General features: G+C 46.9%; 1 protein-coding gene across 7 annotated transcripts in view; it reads right to left on the bottom strand.

Moving 5' to 3' along the window:
• LARGE1 (LARGE xylosyl- and glucuronyltransferase 1) overlaps window positions 1-24,337 on the bottom strand; it is a 541,701-nt gene that overhangs the window by 294,683 nt on the left and 222,681 nt on the right. For all 7 annotated transcript variants that reach the window (XM_027592150.2, XM_027592145.2, XM_027592147.2 and 4 more), the window contains one exon: window positions 5,992-6,293. In XM_027592150.2, coding sequence (XP_027447951.1) covers window positions 5,992-6,293 — 302 coding nt within the window. The remainder of the gene's footprint in view (window positions 1-5,991; window positions 6,294-24,337) is intronic.

The following is a 24,337-nucleotide window of genomic DNA, read 5'->3' as shown; positions in this document are numbered from 1 at the left end:
TGAGGCTAATAAAATGTGAATCCAAATGCTACAGCACTATCTTCTGATAGCCACGTGAATATGAGAGGTGGCAGGCAAAACCCCTCCACTGCTGAGTTATTTCATAAAATTCTCTAAAATGAAGTAAAAGCAATAGATCAAAATGCTGTGCTTCTAGGGGCCCAGGAAATGAAGGCACAAGGTGTCCAGTTTTATAAACATAATGGCTAAAGCAAAATAGTACATCCGTACTGAGCTAATAAATACTCACAATCTGGAAGGCAATTTTAAATATAACTTCTTTTAAAAGAACAGATACATCCTTGCCTCGACCTACTGAGAAATGACTACCCCCACGGAGCTGCTGTAGCCCCCAAGGTGAAAGATGACCCCCATCGTGCCCGGTAACCCTGAAGCCTTTGAGATGAGGCACCTGCCAGGCACAGACTAGGACTGGGGCTCTAAGCTCATGGGAGTGTGGGTCCCGGACGCTCTAATTCACAGAGTGGTAAGGCAATGGTTCCAAGTACAGGTTCTTTTTTTGTTTTGTTTTTAAGATTTTATTTATTTGAGAGAGAGAGCGCACACACAAGCAGCTGTGTGTGTGTTTTTAAGATTTTATTTATTTGAGAGAGAGAGAGCACAAGCAGGGGGAGGGGTAGAGGGAGAAGCAGACTCTCCGCTGAGCAGGGAGCCTGATGCAGGACTCGATCCCAGGACCCTGGGATCATGACCTGAGCTGAAGGCAGACGCTTAACTGACTGAGCCACCCAGGCATTTCTCCTCCCCCTCCCCAAGTACAGGTTCTAGAAGCAAACTGCTTAGGTTTAAATTCGAGCTCCATCTCTTCTGGTAGCAGGACTTTGAAATAATTATTGAAACTTTCTAATGTGTCAAATGAAGAAAGTATGCTGTGTGGATTGAATGAGATAGTTTATGTAAATTATTTTATGTAAATTTTAGCACAGTGTCTGATCCACTTTAAAGGCTGAGTAAATGTTAACCTTTATCACTATTACATTACAACCAAGAAATGAAGCTCAAAGGACGGAGGAGGAGAGACAGACTTCCATAATGGTGGTCTCACATGAGAATGCACCATTCACCTGACCTCCCATGGTAACAGCATCAATTGTTGTTGTATTCAAGGACATCTGCCAATTCTCTGGCATTCCTCCCACTGAGAGATGGGGTATGTACTTTTCCCTGTGAAACTGGGTGAGATTTTGAGCCTCTTCCAATGAAAAGATTTCACTATCAGCAGAAGTGACACTATGTGACTCGGAGGCCAGGGCATAAAAAATGTTTCTGTTCTGCCTCCATCACTGGAACACTTGTATTTAGTCTTCGGCGGCCAGGGAAGCGGCCTAGTGCCCTGGGGCCGCCATATTGTAGGGAAGTTCAAGCTGGCCACAGAGACAGACATGGAGAGGCCCCGAGTCTATGACAGGGAAGAGGGACGCAGTGTCAGCGCCCACAGCCCCAGCCCTCACTGTTCAGCTCCAGCCACAAACTAACAACACGTGTATAAGGGACTCCAAACAAGAACTGCACACCAAAGCCCTTCCCAAATCCCTGACCCAAAAAAACCATGAGAGCTAATAAAATGACCTGTGTTGTTTTAAGCTGCAACATTTTAGGTGTTTGTTAGGCAGCATTAGGTAACTGGAACACGCAGAGTAAGTGATGCTCCTCCAGAGTTGGTTTCCCACCTGCTAGCCCATTTTCATCCTCACAACTGCACTGGGAAGAGCAGATTATAAATTCTCATTTTTGTAATGACGACACAGACTCTAAGAAAGTCGCTGAATTACCCCAGGTCATACGACTAGTGACTGACAAAGTAAAGACTCCCAGTCAGGAATTCGGACCCCAGTCCCAGTGACTTTTCTGCTGTAGCAGAGCTGATGCTAGAACGGACCAGAACCAGAAGTGCAAGAAAAGTGCACCTATCCAGACAGCCGCAGGCCCAAGCAGACAGCACAGAGGATGACTCTGCTGCAGAAGTTCCACAGCATGCAGAAACCAGTCTGTTGCTGAAACACCACTGCCCTGACAACAGAGAAAGGCAAGACTACAACAGCTCTTTGGAGGCCACATAATTAAGAGCGGTAAGAGGGCACCAGGACTGGAGAGGGCCCATTGTTTCCATCACCAGATACCTCGGCTGACAGCCTGGGCATCATTACAGAAGACTTTTCAGAAATACTTGTCATACCCCAGAGAAGTTTCAGTGCAATGAGGGAGGCTCACAACGTCCTCCGTGACGAGGTGCTGAGCTCTGACAGGGCGTCAGGACCGGCTTCGGCGCTTGTAATCGCCAAGTGTCTCGATGAAGGGAGGCTTCTATTTTGACTTCGCTGACTGACGTTTCTTGTTTGCTTCTATGGCTTCTTCACTAAAATCCTTAAAGATGCTAAGCAATGGCGACAGAGAAAGTATTACACTGGAATGGGTATGAAGTCAGCATCTCAAGGTCAAGGTGTCCCCAGAGGAGACCACCTCGAAATAAGCTGCCAGCAGATCAAGACTTTCAAATTTATCTGTGGTGGCTTGGAATGGGACCAGGGTTGCAACGCAGACAATTCTACCAAAACTAACTTCAAGGGTCTAGGAAATAACATTATCAAGACAGGCAAAGAGAAGAAAAACGAAGGAAACTTTAATTCTCAGGTGCAAAAGATAAAAAACTAAATTATGAGAAGAATCAACAATCCCCAGGTCTGAATTCCTATATTGCTACTTCATCTCTCAAAGAGAACGGGCATGAAGAGCACCCCATTGTTTGGGTTGTGGCTTCAGGCAGTGGCTTTCAAACAACCCCTACTATCTCAGAATCACTTGCACAGTTTTGTTTTTGTTTTTGTTTTTTTAATGCTCATGCTCTTGCAACTTACACCCAGAGATTCTTGATGAGTAGGTCTAGGGTGGGTCCCATGAATATGCATTTTTGGTATGTAATTCTAATTGACCACCAAGTTTGGGCACAGCCCACGTGATAAAGAATGTTCACTGTAACCATGACATCTGTTCTAGAAGCAGCGCTCCAAACTGTTAGCAGAGAACGTGGCTTCCTTGAATAAAAACCTACCTTTTGCAGGCTCCCTTGCAGCTAGGTGGCAGCTCCTGGTAGTCCTACAGGGAAGTTCTTCTGTCAGTGTGCCCCAAGAGGAACAGATTGTGATGTGTCTAAAACGTGTTATGAAAGGGAGGCGGCGTGCCCCACTTTAACACCGCGGCTTTCCTGTCAGCTGGAATGTGGAGACAGGACCAAAGCTGTGGCAGTCATCATGGACGAGATGACCTTGGGAACGCCAGGCAAGTAAGCTGAGTGAAACATCACCGAAGCCCGCGTCCCCAAAATGGACATCCCTATTGAAAAAGGCCTCCAGACTTTTCAAGCATAAGGAGAAGTAAGATGCAAAGCTACTGTCAGGTGGGATATTTTGATATTTCACCATGAAATCTAATGCCAATAACAACTCTTTTAGAGTTTGCCTCCGGCTCTAATATCTGCGGTCACCACTGACGTAGTACAAACCAGGCAGGAACTTGATTTTTCTTGGTAATTTACAAACGAGGAAACCGAGACATGGAAAAATGATATAACTTGTTGAGTGCCACGTAGGGCACTACGTGGGCATGGGGCCAGGATTTAGGTTCGGGTCTCCCAGCTTTAGGAGCGGTTTTGTCTACGCTACTCTGTGGGGCACTCCGGGCAGAAGCCCTCTTTAGAAATAGGATGTGTCTCTCAGGAAACAGCACTGGGGAGACAGACCGTGGTAGGAAGAGAAAGTCCCCACCCCCACCTTCCCCCACTGCTCCGCCTGTCTCCCCGACTCCTTTTTTCCTTTCTCATTGCCATTTTTTACCTCCTTGATTCTCAGTCAGTGCTTTGAGTCAGTCTGACTCATAATAACGTAAATACACTTCCTCCCCCTAGGCCGTCCCACCTAGTGGGCAGGGTTCTGTCGCCCACTCTGAACGGACACCAGGGCCATAACCAGAGAGCAGAGAACCTGCAAGAATGCCAGCAAGCCTTCTCCCAGGCAAGAAGGGAAGTTCCCCAAATTAGGGTCCTCCCAAGCCAGCCAGAAGCAGGGGAGTCTGTTAGCACTGCTGAAGATGTAAGAAAGAGACGTTTAGGACCTCAGGCCACTGGCGATGGTTGTGGAGGAATAAATGGACGGGACCTGGCACGTGGGCAGGGCTGAACCAAGGCACGGCATTTAACACCTCTTGACATTTGAATTTCTCAATTTCTTGAGCATCTCTTTCTCCATGTCCCACCTCAGCAGGAGAACAAGAAAGGGAGTTTTGTCTCTTTTTTTGTTCACTGATATTTCCCAGCACGGCCAACAGTGTGAGACACGTAACAGAGGCTCAGGGACTGTCCGCTGAACGAAAGAATGAATGATAATCCAGTGCAACCATTTCCCGGTCCAGGTTCTCTGGACTTCCAGACTGATCAACTCACCATGTCCTGCATTCTTTCTTGCTAGGACAATGTTTTACTTCACATTTTATATACTCACATGTCCATTCCTCACTGGACAGGCTCCATCCACCACTGTCCACCTCTCCACACCTCAACCAGGCTTGAGAAGCCATGAGAAATTCTACTAGACCCAGGGGGCTCTCCTCATTCACTGCTGACCTTCTCCAGAATGGAGTCTATGCTGCTTAGTAAGCCCCCCATTCCCTTGTGACAGACTATATAGTATCAGCAACATAATAACCACCCTCACATGAACAACATATTACAGTCCGCCAGGTGTTTTCAGGGAGGTTTGAAGTCCCACATTCTGACAATGTGCCCAAGAAATGGAATAAAGCAGCAGCAGGTAATGTAGATAACTAAAAATAAAAATTAACCATAATTGATGGGGCGCCTGGGTGGCTTAGTTGGTTGGGCGTCCAACTCCTGATTTAGGCTCGGGTCATGGTGTTGGCGTTGTGGGATCGAGCCCCGCCATCAGGCTCTGTGCTGAGCGTGGAGCCCACTTGGGCCCAACCCTCATCCCCACTGCTCGCATACATGCTCTCAAAAAAAAAAAAAACCTCAAAAAATACCATAATTGAGAACATACTATGTACCAGGCACTGTCTGTGGCTTTATATGACCCATCCCATCTACTTCTCATAAATCCTCCATGAAGCAGGAACTTCTTTTCTCAAATTTATTGATGAGATATCTGAAGTTCAGAGAGATTAGGTAACTTGCTCAAGCACCCACAGCAGAAAGCACCAGAACTGGGATATGAACTCAGGCTTGTCTGGGTCACATAAGGCTTTGCTCTTAACAGGGCTGCTCTAATTCCTGTCCCTGGAAGGGGAACTGGAAGAAACAGAATGTGAGCATGTGTGTGTGCGTGTGTGTATGTGTGCTCAGGGCAGACCTAAGCACGGATGTACAAATGGGAAGGATGACGACGGGAGGGAGAGGGAGTGGTAAGTTTTCCAGATGTCCAAAGAATTACTAACACAGAAAGCACACTCTGAGGCGGGGGGGGGGGGGGCGGCGGCCAGGATATGAAGCCACGAAAGTTAAATCACCACCCCAGGGAAGCAACAAGTCTCTGGTTCTGAACTCCAGGAGCTGATTCTAAAGTAAGAAGGAGGCCAAGGCAACCACCCAACAGGGCCACAACTCCATGTGCGCCACTCACACTGTAGTATAAGTAAGAAGCATCCCCAGGATGGATGACAGCTAGGTGCAGAAATCCCGAGTGGGTCACAATGAACCGCCAAGAAACAAGCGGTAGTTTCCATCCCTTTGCTCCTCTTAACATCTCTGTGGTGGAGGCCCTCTTGCGCCCATTTCTCAGATGGGAAGACCAAGGCTCAGAGAGGCTAAAGGACTGGCCAGGCCACACACAGCAAGGTTAGGGGCGGTGCCGGATTCGCATTCGGGCCCGAGTCAAGAATGCCGGCCCTTTCCGGGCACCTGGCGCGGCTGCCCGGTGGCACCTGCGAGGGCGGAGGGCCAGGGGGCCTCCGGATGCTCTTTACCTCACACTTCTCCACGACCGGCTGCTGCCCGCACTCGGAGCTGTTGCCCGCCACGATGCCGGCGCGAAGGTTCTCGCTGTCCCCGGTTCCTTCCTCCACCGAGTAGGTCTTGGAGTGGTTGCCGTGGCGGTGCGCCGGGCCACGGCCCTGCGCCAGGCTGAGCTGCCGGCGCAGCGCGCGGTTCTCCTCCTCCACCTCGCGCACGCGCACCTCCAGGCTCTCGCGCTCCCGCTGGCCGGCGGCGGCGTACCGGGGGCTGTGCGGCGGCGACTCCGGCGGCGACAGGGACACCGGCTTCCCATCTGGGGGAGGAGGGCGGGGGAAAGACCAGGTTAACCGGGGCGAAACACCCCGCGAGCCCCGCCCGACACCCCACGCATCTGTCTCTACGCGGGAGGCTCCTTTCACAATCCCACTGACCAGGGCAAGTGGGTGGCAACAGAGTGACAAATAAATGCATCCAGACTGACCTGGGGACAAAGCTGAGAACAGAAGGACTTAACTGCGGTGATAAAAATGCACATGCTGTTTAGAGAAGACAATCATAATGTTTCCCAATTAAATACACCGTCTTCCCTTCCCTGCTTGGAACATTTCCAGGTGGACATTCTTGTTCTCCATAAAATAGGAATGTGAAGGAAGGACTAGCAGGTAGAGGGGAAAGAGGAAAAGGAGAAAGTGGAAGAGAGCAAAAAGGAGTAAAAAGAACAGACAATAATAATGACAAGGTTTATTTATTCCTTCCTATGGGAACTCCTATTCATCCTTCAAAACCCTGTTTCAGAAGCCTCAGCTCCCGGGGAAGCCTTCTTCAGTGTGCAGGCAAAATCTTCAGGCTGTTCTAACACATTTTATTTTTGTACATATCACTATTGAAAAACAAACTACCATACTGTACTTGGTCAATTGTTTTAGCAGATGTTTCCTGTGAAGGCTGATAGTTCAATGAGAACAAAGCACAGGCCATACTTATCTTTGTGGTAACGTATCATACCATCTGATAGATGCCACAGGGTGGATACATGTGTCCAAGCCAAGAGTCAAATAATCAAGTGCAATAAAGGAGAAGAAAGGAGTGTAATTAACTTCAAGGTATTCCCAGAAAAGCAGTCACTGTTGCCAGCAACACTCCATTTATATCATACACAGAAAGGATAGGAGGTCTCTCAATGTCACACAACCAGAACACAGTGGAGTCAGAATTTGTACCCACGGCTGTCTTAGGCCTGAACCTGTACATGCTCCACTTAAACAGCTTCATAATCAGCCCTACAGAGAACTATGGATTTTTTTAAAATTTTATTAATGTAAAATCCCCATTTCCCAAAGATACTTAGCATGCCACACCTTGTATACAGGTGCACCAGGGACAGGACACAGCCAAAGCTGTCCCTCCTCTCTGCTCCTGTGCTGCCGAAATGCCGGGATCCTTCGAGGCGACCAAGCAAAAACGACATCTCTAGAAAATTATCCCCTCTTAGCTGCCTGCCCAAAAAATCTGCAATTTCTCTTTTTTCATACTTCGAGTTCTTCTTCTTCCTGCCCAGACCCCACTGAGCTTCCAAACCGTCCCAGAGCATCTCTGTGACTCACAAAACTTGAGGATCAAAGGAGGCAATGAATTACACCCCGCAGGCTTCACCTGTGCCGATGTACTGCCCCGGCCTCTGCCCAGAACCTTGTGACATGTCTTGTGAGCCTTCACAAACATGACTCACTCTTCTCCCCCTTCATCGCCTTGGGTTAAACGCCTGAGCTCCTGGCCCTCTCCTATTAATGTGGCATCTCGGACTCACTGAATTCCACTGCCCGGGACCACAGATCAAAGGCCGAGGCGGAGTGTGTGGGTATATGAAATCACAGGTTGATGAGGGCTGTACTGTCACTGAGCTGGCCAATCACAAGCTCCGACCCCGGCTTTTGAAACCTGTTTCCCTGTTTGGTAAAAACCAAATCAGTGCCACCGAGGATGGAAACAAACAGGCCACTAGCGGCAACTGTGTTTTGCTCAACTGCCATCGACCCTTCAAGCAAGGGTGGGAGGAGATGGGCATCCAGCTTCCGGCAGCGGGCAGAGTGACGCTTCTGTGTGGGGTCTGCCACAGATGTGGGCAGTGCTGGGTAGTTCACGCTGATAATGTCTTGGGTGATCACAGCCAAAGCAGGTAGCAACTGATGTCTCCATTACGGATAAGGAAACAGACTCGAAACATTTAAGCTTTGCCACTGTGGTGCAGTGGGACTGCAACTAAGGTCTCCATGACTGTAGGGGGCCCTGCTCCCGCTTTTATGCTCAGAGTTACAGCTACAGATGCTCTGAGGCCTGTGGGGTCTTCGTCCTTATGAAAAAAAACCCTGGGGACATTTGGGGAGGAATCCAGCAAGCTCTGGAAATACACCAGGGTCCCAGAAGCTCTGGAAAATTCACAACAAAGGGGGAACCAGAAATTTGTTCTTTTGGAGGGATTACTTAAATGCTCGGAGCTCTGACACAGGAGCAGGACTGCTAACCTCACAATCATGATGGGAGGTTTAAGATACGGAAATACAAAGCTCTGAGCACTCTGCCTCCCGGTGGGCAATAATTCCAATAAGAGGAGGTGGTATTGGGGTAGGATACATTGATGACATAAATTAGGGGGTCAAAGGCTGTACATTTTCTCAACACAGGGCTGTTCTCTAGTATATGGGAGAAAAGGGCCAACAACCGTTGGCTTATTTTTGACCCGTGGCATCTCTGAAACTTCTTCTCTTCAGCCTCAGGCAGGTCCAAGTTCATCGGGAGGCAAAGTGGAGGAGCAGACCACATCACTTCCTTTGACTCCTCCCCCGAGAGCCCCCCCATTTTGCATGCCTATAATTCTTTGATTACGTGCTTATAAATAAAGGCATAATTATGTAGTCCCCAAGCGATTACAATTCCAGGGGTGGCAAAGGAGGCAATGCTAGATCAACAGTCTACTCTTCTTTAGACCCCAGATGGCTTTAACCAAACCTAGCTCTTAAAGGTCTGCAGGTGTCTTCTCCCCTTTAAAGCTCTATAGATTTGTCACCGAAGACAACACACAAAATAGTAAATGCCAGGTGTCAAGGAAGGGAACCGATGTTACGAAAGGCACCACATATGCTGTGCCCTGCGCCTGGCATACAGGAAGTACTCAATCAACAGTGGACCTGGGATTTCTGGTTTGTTCTAAAGGTAGGCTATCCCAAGGCGGCCCCGCCTTCCTCTTCCGTGGCCAGGTTCCGCTTCTGGAAGGGGACGTCCGGGAGCTGTGCTGCAGGCCCTCTCCACTCTGACTTTCCCTGGCTCCATGTGCACGGGGACCCTGTGTCTCTACCCCGACTGACAGATCCCAGTGCTGCTCCACACAAGAGGGGCCTGCTGCTCAGCCATGTTCACGGCGCATTCTAATTTCATTCATCCTGACTCCTGCTTTTGTTCCTGAACTACTCCTCTCTCTGTCTCTTGACCTTTTTGTCTGGCTTGTTCTGGCCCTCCGGGTGGAGAGGGGTGGGGTTAGGACAGCGAAAGGCCAGCCTTTTTAGAGGTGGTCTGCACACCCCAGTGACGTCCTGTGGGCTCTTGTCTCTCCCAGGAGCGCTCCTTCTAACTTTTAAATGTCAGTTTTTACCTTTCGTACTTCCCTTGCTGCAGAGCAGTTTGGGGACTGTGATGGTTCATTTTATGTGTCAGCTTGACTGAGCCATGGGGTGCCCAGATATTTGGTCAAACAGTATTCTGGGTGTATTTGGAGGAGCTTAACATTTGAATCAGGACATTAAGCAGATTGCCCGCCCTCATGTGGGTGGGCCTCATCCAATCAGTTGAAGGCCTTGACAGAACAAAAGGGCTGACCTTCCCCTCAGTAAGAGACTGCCTCCTGCCTGACATTCTTCAAACTGGGATATTCTTTCTTTTCCTCCTGCCTTTGGATCTGAACTGAAACACTGGCTCTTCCTAGGTCTGGAGCCTGCCATCCTTTTGAATGGAACTATATCATCAGCTTTCCTGGGTCTCCAGCTTGCCAACTCACCCTGCAGATCCTGGGACTGGCCCATCTCGTAACTGCATGAGCCAATTATTTATAATAAATCTCTTTACACATGCACATGTGCACACGCACACCCTCTTCCTCTATTTCTCTGGAGAACCCTGATGAATGCAGGGACCAAGAAGAGTCCACAGATCATACTCTGAGTGGCACTGCCCATACCTAGGTTCTCGATCCCCAGGGCCTGGCACGCTGCCTGTACTTAACAAACATCTGAGGAAGGGATGAAGGGAAGGACTGACATCTAGAACTTAAAAAAAAAGGCATAAAATATTAGTCTAGCAAATCAACTACCAGTTACTTAAAAAAGTGGCCTCATTATATACAAAAAAAGTAGCCTCATTATAATAGTAAATGCTGGGGAAGAGGGAGAGATAACCAAGAAAAGCAAGCAAATCAAGTAGAGTTGTAAGAGTCTGGAATTCAGAAGAAGAAGGAACTGAATTTGAATTATGGTTCCACTTAATAATAAACTTTGGCAAAAGACTTAACCTCTTGGGACGCCTGGATGGCTCAGTCGTTAAGCGTCTGCCTTCGGCTCAGGTCATGATCCCAAGGTCCTGGGACTGAGTCCCACATCGGGCTCCTTGCTCAGCGAGGAGTCTGCCTCTTTCTCTGCCTGCCACTCTCCCTGCTTGTGTGTGCTCTCTCTCCCTCTCTCTCTGACACATAAATAAAATCTTAAAGATAAAAATAGCTCATTACTTTGTATCACTCACTGAGTAGTAGTCCACCTATGAATGTACTAGTCTACTGGCTATTTAAAAAAAAGGGGGGGGGTGGGGGCACCTGGGTGGCTCAGTCGGTTAAGCGGCTGCCTTCGGCTCAGGTCATGATCCCAGGGTCCTGGGATCGAGCCCCACGTCTGGCTCCCTGCTCAGAGGAGTGCCTGCTTCTTCCTCTCCCTCTGCCTGCCACTGCGCCTACTTGTGCTTGCTATCTCTCTGTCAAATAAATAAATATCTTTAAAAAAAAAAAAAGACATAACCTCTCTGCGACTGTGTTTCCATATATAAAAATGGTGTGTGTGTGTGTGTGTGTGTGTGTGTGTGTGTGTATTACCTAGCATCAGGCCTAATTAGGGTAGATAAATAAATACTCCTTTTCCTCCTACCCTACACTCCATGAAACCAGGAAGCAGGACATATAAAGAAATTAGCAGAAAAGATCCCTCATTTCTGAGCCCCTTTCCCTTGCTTCTCTATTACCTTTCTTCCAGGTTCTATTTTTCAGATACACACAGTCTATTTGTACACATGCTACGTCTCGGTCACATAATGCCTACACGTGTTGATGTGCGGTTCAGCCCACTTTGAGTTTAAAATGTCAAAGGAGACATTATTCAAAAGCTTAGCTGACAACATCTTCCTCCTCCCTCCGAAAATTCTCAACAAACATGAATTTATCAGCAGATTTGAATCTCTGAATCCACTTGAGATGAATGCTCTGAATTAAGAATCAAAACATCTAAGATTGAGAACAAAAAAGGTAAATTGAAAATCAACCTCCGTGCAGTGTGGTGACAGAGATTAGGGACTTGCCATCCAAAACGTTCTAAGTGATGATCTGAATCAATTTGTGTGCTCTGAATCTCTCTGGATCTCTCCAGAGTGCTAGTGTTGAGCACCGTGATACCCACCACTTGCAGATGGACAGGACTGTGGGGCTCACTAATGGAGGCAGGGCCAGGACCTGGGTGGGCCTCCCAGGCCTGAGGCCACCCATGTAGGGGATTCTTACCAGGCCCTTCCAGTGGTGACAGACCTAGATGTCTCTAGCCAAGGACACCAAAATCCTGCACCATGCCCAGATTGCAGGAAGTCTGTCCTCCCGCACCATTCTACCCATGATGAAGACACTGCATCCTTAACCCTTCTACAGCAAAATCCCCCCTACGTACAATCTGTCACCAGGGCCTACAGATTCTTCCTCATCCTTGAAGCACTTGCTTCTCTCACTTATTTCAAACATTCCATCCCAAACCAAATCTTTTAATCTTATTCTAAAACAGGGGTCAAGCTTTTTCTGTAAATGCCCAGAAAGGAAATACTTTTTACTCTGCAGGCAACGCAGCCTCTGATTCGAGTACTCCACTCTGCCAGGTCAGCACAAAAGGAGCCACAGAAATGTGTGACACATGGGCATGGCTGTGTTCCAATAAAATTTTATTTACAAAAACAAGTAGTGGACCAGCCTAGTTTGTGAACCCTTGTCCTAAGAACCCTGGCCTCCAATCTCTCCCTGTTTCTGCCAGCCTCACTCACAGATGCCAGGGATGTTCTTCAACCCTATTCCTACTGCATTTTGCAGTTTTTGACAGTGTACAGAAGTAACTCCATCTACTTCAAGGTCATCTATTGAATTCAACAAACACTTGGTCACAGTTCCTAGTGAGGACACGTCCAGGGTGTGGAAGCTGTGTGTGCCGTCTCATTTAATTTAGCAAGACTGTAATGAAGCAGGTATTCTCACTCTCTCAGCTTGACTATGAAATGGGAAAACAAAACAAGAAATAAGACACGAGTTAACCTGTTCAATGTCATCCCAGCAGCAAATGGCAGAGGGAGCATCACTGGCTCTCAATCAATTGCCCCTTTTTGCTCCACATCAGAATGTGTCCTGATCATCCCCCCTCTAAACAAGTCCAGTCTAATTGTTGTGTAGCTTCTGCTTCGTTTCCTGGTCCCTTAGGCCAGTGGTTCTCAGTCCTGGCTGTCATTACAATCCCCTGGGTAACTTTTTACAAAATATTGATGTGCACAGGCCCCATCCCCAATGACTTAGCTCAGAATCTCTGGAGGTGGGGATCTAGTTAGCATTTTTAGAAGCGGCCACCTTCATGGGGGTCCCCCTGTATAGTCAAGGTTGAGAAACACTGGTTTAGGCATTTCCCTCCATCCTCTGTATAAGACACCATAAACCCCATTTGCAAGCACGCCTGTTGGCCCCTGAAGGCAAATTTAAGGAACAGTTCAGATGCAAAGGGAGACTTAGCATTGCCACACTTAATTCCAGTTCTGCTCCGACCCTGGGCCCTGGTTTCCTGGCCTGAGTCTCTACTGTATTCTTAGAACAGCTCTACTGTGTAACCCAGGACCTTCCTGATTTCCTAGAGGCTAGGCTGCCCAGTGTTCTAGTTACTTCAAGCTTGGGGTTGTTTCGATTCTGTCAGTGCCTCTCCTTCTGAGCTCATCTGGAGCTCTTTCCAAAGCAGCCTCCCTGCCCTAACTCCAGCTGCCAGATCTTCCAGCTTCCCTGGTTCCAGGCTCCCCTCTTGTGATCAACAGGTCACTTCAAGCCAAATGAATTCTCTAATTTCTCATCTTCCATGTAAGACTGTGTTCATTAAAAAAAATTACAAAATGCTTAAACACAATGCTCTCCTTTTTATTAACATCAAAATTTCACACCCTCCTTTAATACGTTTTGAAACTGCAAAATAAATAGTGCAGCCAGAGTCATTTTAGAAAAAACTAGAGAACTCAGTTTCATCGTAAAAGTCTCACATTTAAAAAAAATTTTTTTTTTTTTTTAACATTTTGACTGCTGGATGCCCATGTGACAGCTGCATCTGAGATGGCACAATTCTGGGCAGTTTACAAGTCAGAGTAAGACACAGGGCTCAGCCTGGGCATCTTCCTAATTCCAGAACTGTGGAACCAGATCTGCTGTGGGGAGGAAAACGGCAGCAGTAACAAGCAGAGAGGCTGCTCACTTGTTATGGGGTAAACAGGGAACATTTTACCCAAAAATTCCCCAAAGTGATTTTCTGGAAGTTGTCTTGGCAACGAAAGCAAACTTGAGTTCCAGCAAAGACCTTGGAGATCTTCTGGCAAAGACTGAACAACAGTTAAAAAAACTGTTCCCCACAAGCTTCTAAAAAGAATTTGCAACCACAAAGCCAGGGAAAGAAGCCTGGCTCTGTTTCGTCCTAATAGGCGAGATGCAATTTGACTTCTCTCCTCTATGAAAGTATTTTCCAGAACCTTATGTCTTAAAGAGCTTAAGTCAAGGAAATGAAGACATTTTTAGCACCAATTTGCTGTCTCCATAGCTGGGTTTTTGCTCTAAGTGCTTAGAGTATTATCTTAATGAGCAATGATGTCAATGTTTTGCTCCTTGAAACTCTAGGTTCAAGGACCTCAAAGCTTCAAATGTCTTTTTTGCCAAATATCCTAAGTTCTGAAAGTTTGAGGCTGTTGGTCTTTGAATTACTGTTCTCACAGCAGAGTAACGAGTCTTTCCATTTCTAAATCTGGCCAATTCCTAGTACTCTTCGATGTCCAAGGAGTCTAAGTATGGACAGAAGGACTCTGTTAGTAGTATTCAAAGTATCACCAAACAAGGCAAAGGATGAGGTGTGTAGTGCTTTATTTTTTGTATAATTGCACAATTTGGCAGTGGGGTCCAGTTCTTCCCTTAGATCACCAGATGGTTTAGGAAACCACCACTGGACACAGTGTGTCCCAGAAAATGTAAGTAGATATTCTTTCCATATCTGGAAAACCAACCAGTGTATAAGAGCGTAATTCACACTCCAAACATCTCTGATTAGCTTCTGTCCCCATTTAACTCCTTGACTTCAATCCCTTTTGGCATGGCCTCAAAGACACCCGGCTTTAGTGGTGCTCTCCAGCGGTTGAGTTTGGAAGGCAGGGTCTCCCCTTCCATAGGATCTTGAGGCACATTTCATAGGCATGCAACAGGTGAACACAATCTCCTTCAATGGGAGAGTCATCAAAACTACAAGCAAAACTAGCATGATTTTATCCTTTGCAAAGCATGAACTGGCCATCCTCACCCTAGAGTCATCAACATGGACCCTAACCCAGAAATCTTTCAAAATTTCTTTGTGATTTTTCTCTTTGGCAGTACTCAAGATGAAAGATTACCTAAGTATCTTTCCACTGATCTAATTTTTTTGCAAATCCTAGCAATAAATGTGTTATTTTATATGAAATATTCATGGTCCTTATAAAATCCTACCAATACGTTCCAAGAGTGGAAAATCATATGTGCTGGGGAGAATCATATTTTACAGTAAAAATTTTGAATGAGTTTTTTTTTTTTTAACTAAAATCTTGTTCAAATTAAGAGAGCCACATGGGATGACTCTCTAGCAAGGTTTTAAAATTCTTACATTTGTCACACTAAGGATGTTGAAAGCTATCCTTTTCTAAATATGCGAATCCCTACTTGCCATAAAACTCAAACTGTCATTCTTGGTAGCCATATTAATTTAACAAAAAGGAATTTCTTTTTTTTAATGGGGAGTGCTGACAGTAATATCTGGTTTGGATTGCAGAGGGATGATTTCCCTGGCAGGCAACAGGTGTTTCAAGGACGCCAGGCAAATCAGCAAAACCCCAGCCCCATCCATTCCTGCTCCTAGATTCTCCCTCCCCAGTGCTTCTAGGTTAACCTATTTCAGGGGTGGAGTATCGCAGTGAAAGTCAGCTCTATGGAAAAGAGGGACTCTTGTACAAAGGATCCAAAAGAATGACTGCCTTATATCCTGAGTGTGTCTTTAATCAAACTGCATACGACATGAACTGTGGTGCTTTCCCCTCCTAGGGAGAGAGGGGGGGCTTACCGACAGCACACTCAGACTTTGCTATTCTCCTCTGGGTTTGGAGGACAGCATTTTCAGGAATGCCCGGGGTCTATAACAGGAAAACTCAATGTAAAACAGGACTCAAAGTCTCGAGTGCTCTTCATGCCCTATATTGGGAATGGCACTGTTTGCTGCTCTGAAATTAGGCACATGCCAAATCTGAGCAAAAGCTCTCTTCCTCTGCACTGCATGGCAGTGAGGATTAACAAAGGAGAAACATCCTTGCTCCCATTTCTGGTGTTTCAGGAGATCTAGTGTCAGTGAGGACTGGCTTGAGCTGCATCATATTCTCTGGGCCCTCAGACAAACCCATCTCCTCTATAGGCAACTGGTTTTGAGACAAAGCCACTGTCCTTCACACAAACCTCACCCAACTGCCTGCAGATATCACGTTGTGTGCAAGGCACACTGCACCCAGAGAACCCAACTCTGGCCTGCAGTGTTCATGATACAGTTATATCTGATAAGACACGAAAAGGAAGGGGCTGGAAGGCAGGCCAGTAGAATGAGTGATCAAAGACCAGTAAGGCTCTTCGCTGGCATGGGTTAAAGTTAGCAATGGCCATGGAGCCCACCAACAGCATGAGTAGCTGCCACAAAGAATATTCTAACACATTTCAAAAAGAGGAGGAAAGCAAGTATTTTTGTCAATGTGGCTGATCCCCTCAATCACATCCCTCTCCTGCCAACTGCCACATCACCTAAATCAATGCCGTTGTCCTCAGCTCAACTGTAAATTAAAAACAAGAGCAAACAAGCAAAAGCCTGCCTTCCTTTCCTCGATCTTCTTTTCCCTTCCTCAGAGTCTCCAAACCCCTTTTATCAGTTTGACTTACTTATATTCCAATTCTCATGAGTATCTATATGGAAACAAAGGGACCAAAAAAAAAGGCGGGGAGGGGGAACTCTCATCATCCCTTTTTTTTCACTTATTCCTGACAAATCCAAACCATCCCTCAGGAGGAAATCAGAAATAAAGTATAAGGTTTTATCAGATAGATGGGGGGGGGGGGGCGGGATAGATGATTTTATGAGAAGCTCAGCTTGACAGGAATAACACTTTATCAGGATGGGCACTTGGCAAAGATAAGACATTACCAAGAGCAAGATAGATGTTTTGGTAAAATATAGTGCTAATACCTATTAAGCAAAACCTGCCATCTCTACTTTTGATGGGTTGTTATTTATTTCCAAGTACTACTCCTGGGACGACAGAGACTTTTTATAAGGTGCTTCCAACAGGAGCAGAAAAGCAAGGAGAATAAAACCGAGGACCCTCGACTCAACTCAGCCATGAAGTAAAGGCAGGCAATGCCTCAGTGAGTGGAGAAGGAGCTGGGCTTGGATGTGGGGAGCGCTAAGAGACACAGGGGCCCCAAGAGATGCCTTGATGGGGAGCCTCTAGGGCAAGACCCCAATTCCTGTCCCTGAGAAATGAGTCCTTTGCAGGACCCCGCAGAGGCTTTACTAATGGGACTGACCTCAGAGGCCGTGCCAGGATAGAGATAATGGAGTGGGTTTAACAAGAGGAAAGCCTGGGGCAAGCCTCTCAGGACTTTCTGGAACTGCTGTGAAACCCCCTATACTTTATGCCTCCATCTTCTGGCCCTGAAGGGTACCTCGGAGAATCAGCAATTGGCACCAGCATTCCCAAAGCCCCTCCAGGTGCAGACTCTGTTCTAAGTTCCTGGGCAACATGACTGGCAGTGGGAACGGGTATTAAGGATTTGTGCTGCTCCCTTCGCAGGCCTTGTCACCTGGTGAGTGACCACGGACTCTCCCATTATCTGAGAAATCCTTCCTCGGAACCCTTCTCCCATCTGCCCAGGGTGACTCAGCCACTCCAATCTTCTTCATGTCACTGGACTTCCTGCAACCTGTGACGATAGGGACCTAAGGTAATGGCTCTCATTACATTTGCAATACCTGTTTCTGGAACCTGCCTCATGCTGTGACTATCCATTCCCTCAACACCTGTTCAGAGTGGACACCATGCCGGTGAAGGCAGAGGCCCTGCTGACTCACCTTTGCTCCCCGAGTGCCTCATGCCAAGGTCTGCAAGCAGCGGCCCTTCTTATATGCTTGCTACACGGTGGCAACAGATGGGGACTCAGGAGTCCCTCATGTCCCCATATCCAAATGACAGCCCTGGTTTCCCACCTCAAAACCCCTGCTCCCCATCTTAGTGAAGGGCATCACTGTTCCCAATGCACACTCACACGCACGCACACACACAAACACACACACACACTCACACATTCACAAAAGTAAGGCTCATTCTTGAACTTCTTCCCTCATGTGCCACACACACCACATTAGCAATGTATTTGAATGTGGGCTCTACCTTGAAAATATGCCCCAAGGACAAACTTCTGCACCCCCACTGGAGCCCCAGATCCCACTTTTTCTCATCTAGATTCATGCAATGGCCACCTGACCAGGCACCACACTGCATACAATCTACTTGCCACTCAACAGCCAGACGACAGGTCCCATCGTTATCTTGCTCAAACGGCTCCTCCTATGGCTTCCCAGCAGACTTAAAACCCAAATACCCTACAGTGGATTACAAAACTCTTATCAGTCATCTTTCTGACAGTCACATACTCCTCCGCTCCCTCTGTGCCCACTGCACTGGTCTTTTAGATGCTTCTCAAACATACCAAGCATTCTCTGACCTTGGGGCCTCTACCCTTGCTGTTGGTTTTCACCCTCTTAATCAGGAAATCTGCTTAAATACCATTCCTCAGAGAAAACTCTGGCCACCCTTCAGCGCAACTCTCTTACTCCTTCCGTTGGTTATTCTTCCCCATTGCACACAGCACAGAGCTCCCCCAAGTGTAAATTTGTTTTCTTTCTGGTTTGTCTCCATCCCCTAGAATACAAGTTCAACGTTGGAGACGTGTTTTGTGGATCGGTCTTATCCACTCTTATAGGTCCAGGGCCTAGAACTGAGCACACGGTAGACACCCAATAAATGTCTGAAATGACGAAATCAATGAATACAGGCAGTGACTGGAACAATCCAATGATGGAACTGGTTTTTGAAAGAGAACAATGATTACAGCCCCCTACTGACCACCCACTTTGATCGAGTGGATCTTACACATTATCTTACTGAAGTGCCAATTCTATAGGGTAGGTTTTATTGTCCCTGTTTTAAGGCGGAAGAGGTGGGTTCATTGCGCTTTAAGTAACTTGCCGAGCGAGACTTACTGCAAAAGTTAAATGACCCGGTTAAACAAAAGTCTAATGGACACCTGCCCCCAAAGAAAAAGTCTGTTTTCATGCCATCTTCTACCTCTACACAGCTCTCTTTCCAGAAAATAAAGGCTGCATTTTGAGGTGACAAGCAGGAGACACACCAGAGAGACAAAAGGCAGGACAGTTTTGACAAGCATCAAGAAAGTAAGGAACCTCCTACAGAAAGAGTACTGGGGGAAGCCAAGTAAAACCATTTGTACCAGCCCACAGAACTCTGCCAAGCTACGGCAAGAACAAGGGAAGCAGACAAAGCAGCCCAAGGATGCTACTGGACATCCCAGAGGGCAGGCACGCGCACACAGAAGGAAAGTAGAAGCAGAAAGGGGGAAGTTTCTGATATCCTGAGCTAGCCATCCGGGGTACCCTGCCTCAGGGTCACCCTGTGTCCTTTGAAAAGGATGCTGCTGGTTGCCTAAGCAGGAGAGCGACGGCAGGGAGGCCATTATTTCTAGGGCTGTAAGCGATCCCGCCACAGGAAACAGAGATGGATCTATTCTGCCTCTGTAGCCCATAAAACAGAAAGGCGGTGGGGGTAGGGGAAAGATGCACACATGCTAATACAAGGGGTCAAGAAGACTCAGCTGCCAGACTCTGGCCAGACAGGAGGAGTGAAGAATTGGGGAAATCAGAATCTTTGTCTGCAATCACCGGGGTATTCAGAGACTAGGAGGAGGCGGCAGCAGCCGGGGTGGACTAGAAATGGTTAACTCCCAGTTTCTCTCCTGATGAGTAGCTTCAGCTGCTCATCAATAGAATCTCCAGCTGATAATTATTAAGTGAAACTTGGGGCTTGCATTTGCATATGTAAAGCACACTTTCCTCCTAAGCCACAATGGGAGGGAGAATGCACTTCCTGATTGTGCAGCACTGGGAGGTTTGGGTGGGGTGGGGCTCCAGCCTGCTTTGCATGTGCTTCTCCACGCTAATCAAGCCAGATATTCAGCAGAAATAAACCCCACATCCCAAAATACGCCATTTGTCAAAATCCAGAGCGCAAATAAGAGACCTCTTTTCTCCGGATCCGAGAAGGATGCATTCTACCAACAAAACATGTCTATAAGGAATGTTGATTACCCAGCCAGGCGCACATGGGCTCCCACACACACACCTGGGCTGTTTTACTGGATGGAACGGTTATTAGCTTCTCCAAAAGCAAGGCTTCTATCTTCTTCATGTATTCCTGACACTTTTCAATCTTTGCACCTGTGGATTAAGCAGCTTCAGCCCCGAAGAAGCCAGAAGTAAAGGCAAATAGCATCAAATTCCAAGTCTCTGACGGCTTATCTCTGTTAGGACATTTGTGTTGGCTTGCGGAGGAGGAGAGAAATTACTGAACACGTCTCTCCTCCCAGAGGAAAGGATGCCATACGGAGAAAAGCCATCAGTCCCAGGAGCACAGTGAGGACACTGTCCTTAGCATGGCTTGAAAAATCAGGGACTTCAAAATACCAATGCCATTTCTAGGCGCCACGACTTGATTGTAATAAGGATGCCGCTGGGGCTAAATTTACAGGGTGTCTAAAATTACACCCATGACATTCTAAAGGCAGAAACAGACAACAGGATAAAAAAAAAAAAAAACTAGTATAAATGATCAACTCTGGGTCTCTTCATCCTTGGTTAAGCCTGTGACCCTCTTGGCACCTCAGTACCCTCATCTGTAAAATGAGAGTAAAGATTCTGCAGGAACCCTCTTACCCAGCATCATTGGGGTTATGTACCTACTATGAACATTCATTCATTTGACCATCTTTTTTTTTTTTTAAAGATTTTACATATTAGAGAGAGAGAGAGAGAGAGAGCGCGCACGCTGGACATGGGGCATTTTGACCATCTTTTGATACAGGACTAAGGCCTCTCCTGTAAGAACACGCCCACTGTGTGAATAGGCAGCAAACCTTTGTTGCTTAAGTCACAAAGCGATTGTCAAAGGCTTTTGACCAGGATATTATCTTATAGGGGGAACTTAAAAGCCATTTGTGAAGTCATCAGAGGGCAGAAGTCCTTTCATATTTTTATCTCCACCACCCTCCCCCCCCCGCCCCCTGCCTCCCCTGGTTGTTTTAGTTGTCTTGCTTCTATCGGACAGCTGCTTTTATGGCAATTTGCCTTTACGTCATTGTTCCAAAACACGCCACTTAGTCGTCTATAGACACGCTTCTTCCTGCCCTCATATTTCACTGCTTTCTGTAATAATTCAACTGTATCATTTAATTATATGATAAAGATAACACCATAACAGACTGGGAAACAGATCACAATGATTTTTGCTAAGCACAATATCTAACCGGTGGGAGCAAATGTCAAACAGTTCTAGAAAGCAGTCCAATACCCAGGAGACTGTGCATGTGGTGGGCAACGAACAGTACTCTGACAGAGGGAATGGATGCATGCTTGGGGACTGGGTGTGTTCTTAAGTGGGGGTGCACTGAGAATCTTCCACGGAGCCCTTGCCTTGTGGTACTGCTGGGAAGAATAAGAGATTTCCCAGGAGGCACTGTGCTTCCCAGGCGAGGTAGGAGATAAGGGCTTGGTTCAAGTTCTTCTTACTATTTATCTTATAGGGGATCAGGTCACTGTTTCTGTAAACTATGGCTGCAGGCTTTGAAATAACCATCCATGTACTTCTGGTAAAAATACTCCTTTACATTGGTAGAGCCCCGTGAGATTGAGGTCAGAGCATCTGTGGATCTTTGCTCATCATCCCTTGATCCTTCATGTGAACTGATGTAGGCAGAAAAGGGACTGTGGCTGTTCCCACTCTCCAGGAGCCAGGTGAGGTCCAGAGGGTCACAGGCACATGCCCCGAAATGTCAGGAACAGGACCAGAAGCGCCAGTCCGCATTCCCTGAAATTGCTTCTCCTGCATATTTTGCTGCTTCCTATGACCTTTACACCTTTTGGAAGTAGCATAAGCATTTAATGGCGTGAAAAGGTGCACCAAAACAGATCTTCACTTGCAATAAAGAAAGGCCACGAGAGAGCAGACTTGAAGCATCTACGCAGACCCCTCCACCGACCTTGTCCTTCCACATGAAACATTTCAGCGGACCTTGAGTCCAGAAGCCTCAGGCTGCGTCGAAGGTCTTCAAAGGCCCACATGGGTACAGCAGAAGTGAGAAAACTCTCCCCTTGCAGCAACTGAGCCATTACAGAGAAGGGAACAGAAAAGGGTTATAAGCTGTGCTGACCTTGGGCAAGTAATTTAACACCTGTAAGCCTCAAATGACAGGGAACAAACTTCTCTACCTTACAGGGCTAGTTTGAAAATGCCAATGGGAAAGGCCTAGGTGAGCAGGGACTCTTATGGGAATGGGACATGGTGTCCTTAAGTGAAAACACACAGGACCTCGTTGTGATTACCAGTACTGTTATTAACATTGTTCACTTACCATGTTGTTTAATTTAGCAGTAAAAGCAGCCATCTGGTAGATTACTGCACTGATGTCCTCATATTTGGAGGAGAAGACAAAAATGAAGACAAATACCCTCAGAGCTCTCAAAAGCCAGTTGAGTTATTTTCGCCTAGAACAGGAAACGGTCACCCTTCTTCCCTGATATTAATCACATTAGTTCCAGGAACAGAGAGCAGAAATACACAGGGCCAATGTGCACCTGGATGACCACCATCTGCTAGGTGAGGCCTGAAGAGACCTTTCCCACCTGCTCTGGTGTAAAACCCGTGTTGTGCGCCCTCTCATGGGGGCTGGGTCACCATCCCCAAGCCCCCATCACTTCTAGCTTCAGTGACTCCCAGCACACCTGTATTTCCTAAAATGCTACACTATGCCGGGAGTTGGCCCCATCAGGCACCGTAATCTGTTTCCCTCTAAAGGAAAGAACACACACATCTGAAGCAATACCTCCAATTTCCGAACCAAAAAGATGTGTATATGGGTCAATGTCTGGCAATATGAATAAATGCAGAAGGATCAAGATGACCTCCCCTGTGGTTTGTGTTATAATTCAGGAGGCCATGTGCTTGTAGGGCTGCAGGCTGTGGCCAAGGAGCAGATGGGGTCACGGAGGGCAAGAGACATTGCATGTCGCTAAGGTCGGGCTTTTGTAGAAGACATCCTCATACAAATGACAGGAGCCCTGTAGTTGTCAACCCTGTCTGTTTAGAATGGTGACTTCCTCCAGTCTACAAGCTAATTCTGAACAAGATCCAGTAAGTTACTCATTCATTCAATTCACACATTTATAAAGCATCTGCAATGTAATAGTCCCTCTACAGGCCCTTTCCCTTGAGGAACTCAAAACCCAGTGGGAAAGATAAGTAAAGCTGAAACTACAGAGATGATGTTTATCCCTGCAAAGAGATAAAGTGGTAGGATTAAGGACAGTATGCTAAGGATGATGCACAGAGAAGCACCTCCTAGCTCTTAAAGGCTCAGGGAAAACTTCCAGGAAGCATCACATCCATGCTGATGGCTAAAGGACGGGCCCACCAAGAAGCTGGAGAGGAGAAGTGCTCAAGCAGAGGAAGTGGCATATGCCAAAGCCAAAAACCACGGTTCCCAAACTGTGTGCCAAGATGCCCCAGGGGCACCCCAGGATATTTTAAAATTTCTGGAGAAGCCTAGCAATTCTCAGTATCTGCTGGGCACTGCCTGAACTACTAGCTTAAGGTAGTTCACAGTTTCAACATCCGACTGTACTACATTCCAGGTTTTTGGCAAAGCTGGGTTTTTAGAATTTGCTAGGATAAAAAGCACTGACTGTATGGAAACCAGTGTGCAATGGGTATCCAGTCTGATTCCCAGGTTTGAGAAGTTACGCAGCCCATAAGTAAATAACTGTTTATTTAACAGTGAAATTTCCCTTCACTTTAAGTGTGTCCTTTTTTTCAAAAAGCTACTAAATTTTCAGGACATGAACAATCAACTGAATAGCTTGGTATTTCATTTGGCCTGTGGGCAAGGTGACACCAAGGGCCCCAGAAAATGAGAAAATGTGGGAACCTGTGGTTTAGAGATCAAAGTTGACCTGAGCTTATAATGGACAGAAAAGATTTTCCTATGACTAAGGCACTGAGGGCAAGGGGTGGGGGTTGGGGAAGGAAGATGCTGGAAAGACGGATGCAGGCAGATCACAAAGGGCCTTCGAGGCACATGATATAGAACCTGACCTTCATGCTTTTTTTTTTAAGATTTTATTTATTTATTTGACAGAGAGATAAAGAGAGCAAGCATAAGCAGGCAGAGAGGCAGGCAGAGGAAGAGGGAGGAACAGACTCCCCACTGAGCAGGGAACCCAATGCCATGCGGGGCTCGATCCCAGGACCCTGGGATCATGACCTGAGCTGAAGGCAGCCGCCTAACCGAATGAGCCACCCAGGCGCCCCAGAACCTGACCTTCATTCTGAGGCCAGTGGGACCCACAAGAGTTTTAAACGTCCCTGTTGCACAGA

Source organism: Zalophus californianus, chromosome 9 (genome assembly GCF_009762305.2).
Source record: "Zalophus californianus isolate mZalCal1 chromosome 9, mZalCal1.pri.v2, whole genome shotgun sequence".
Taxonomy (NCBI): domain Eukaryota; kingdom Metazoa; phylum Chordata; class Mammalia; order Carnivora; family Otariidae; genus Zalophus; species Zalophus californianus.
This window is presented reverse-complemented; position numbering and strand designations above follow the sequence as displayed.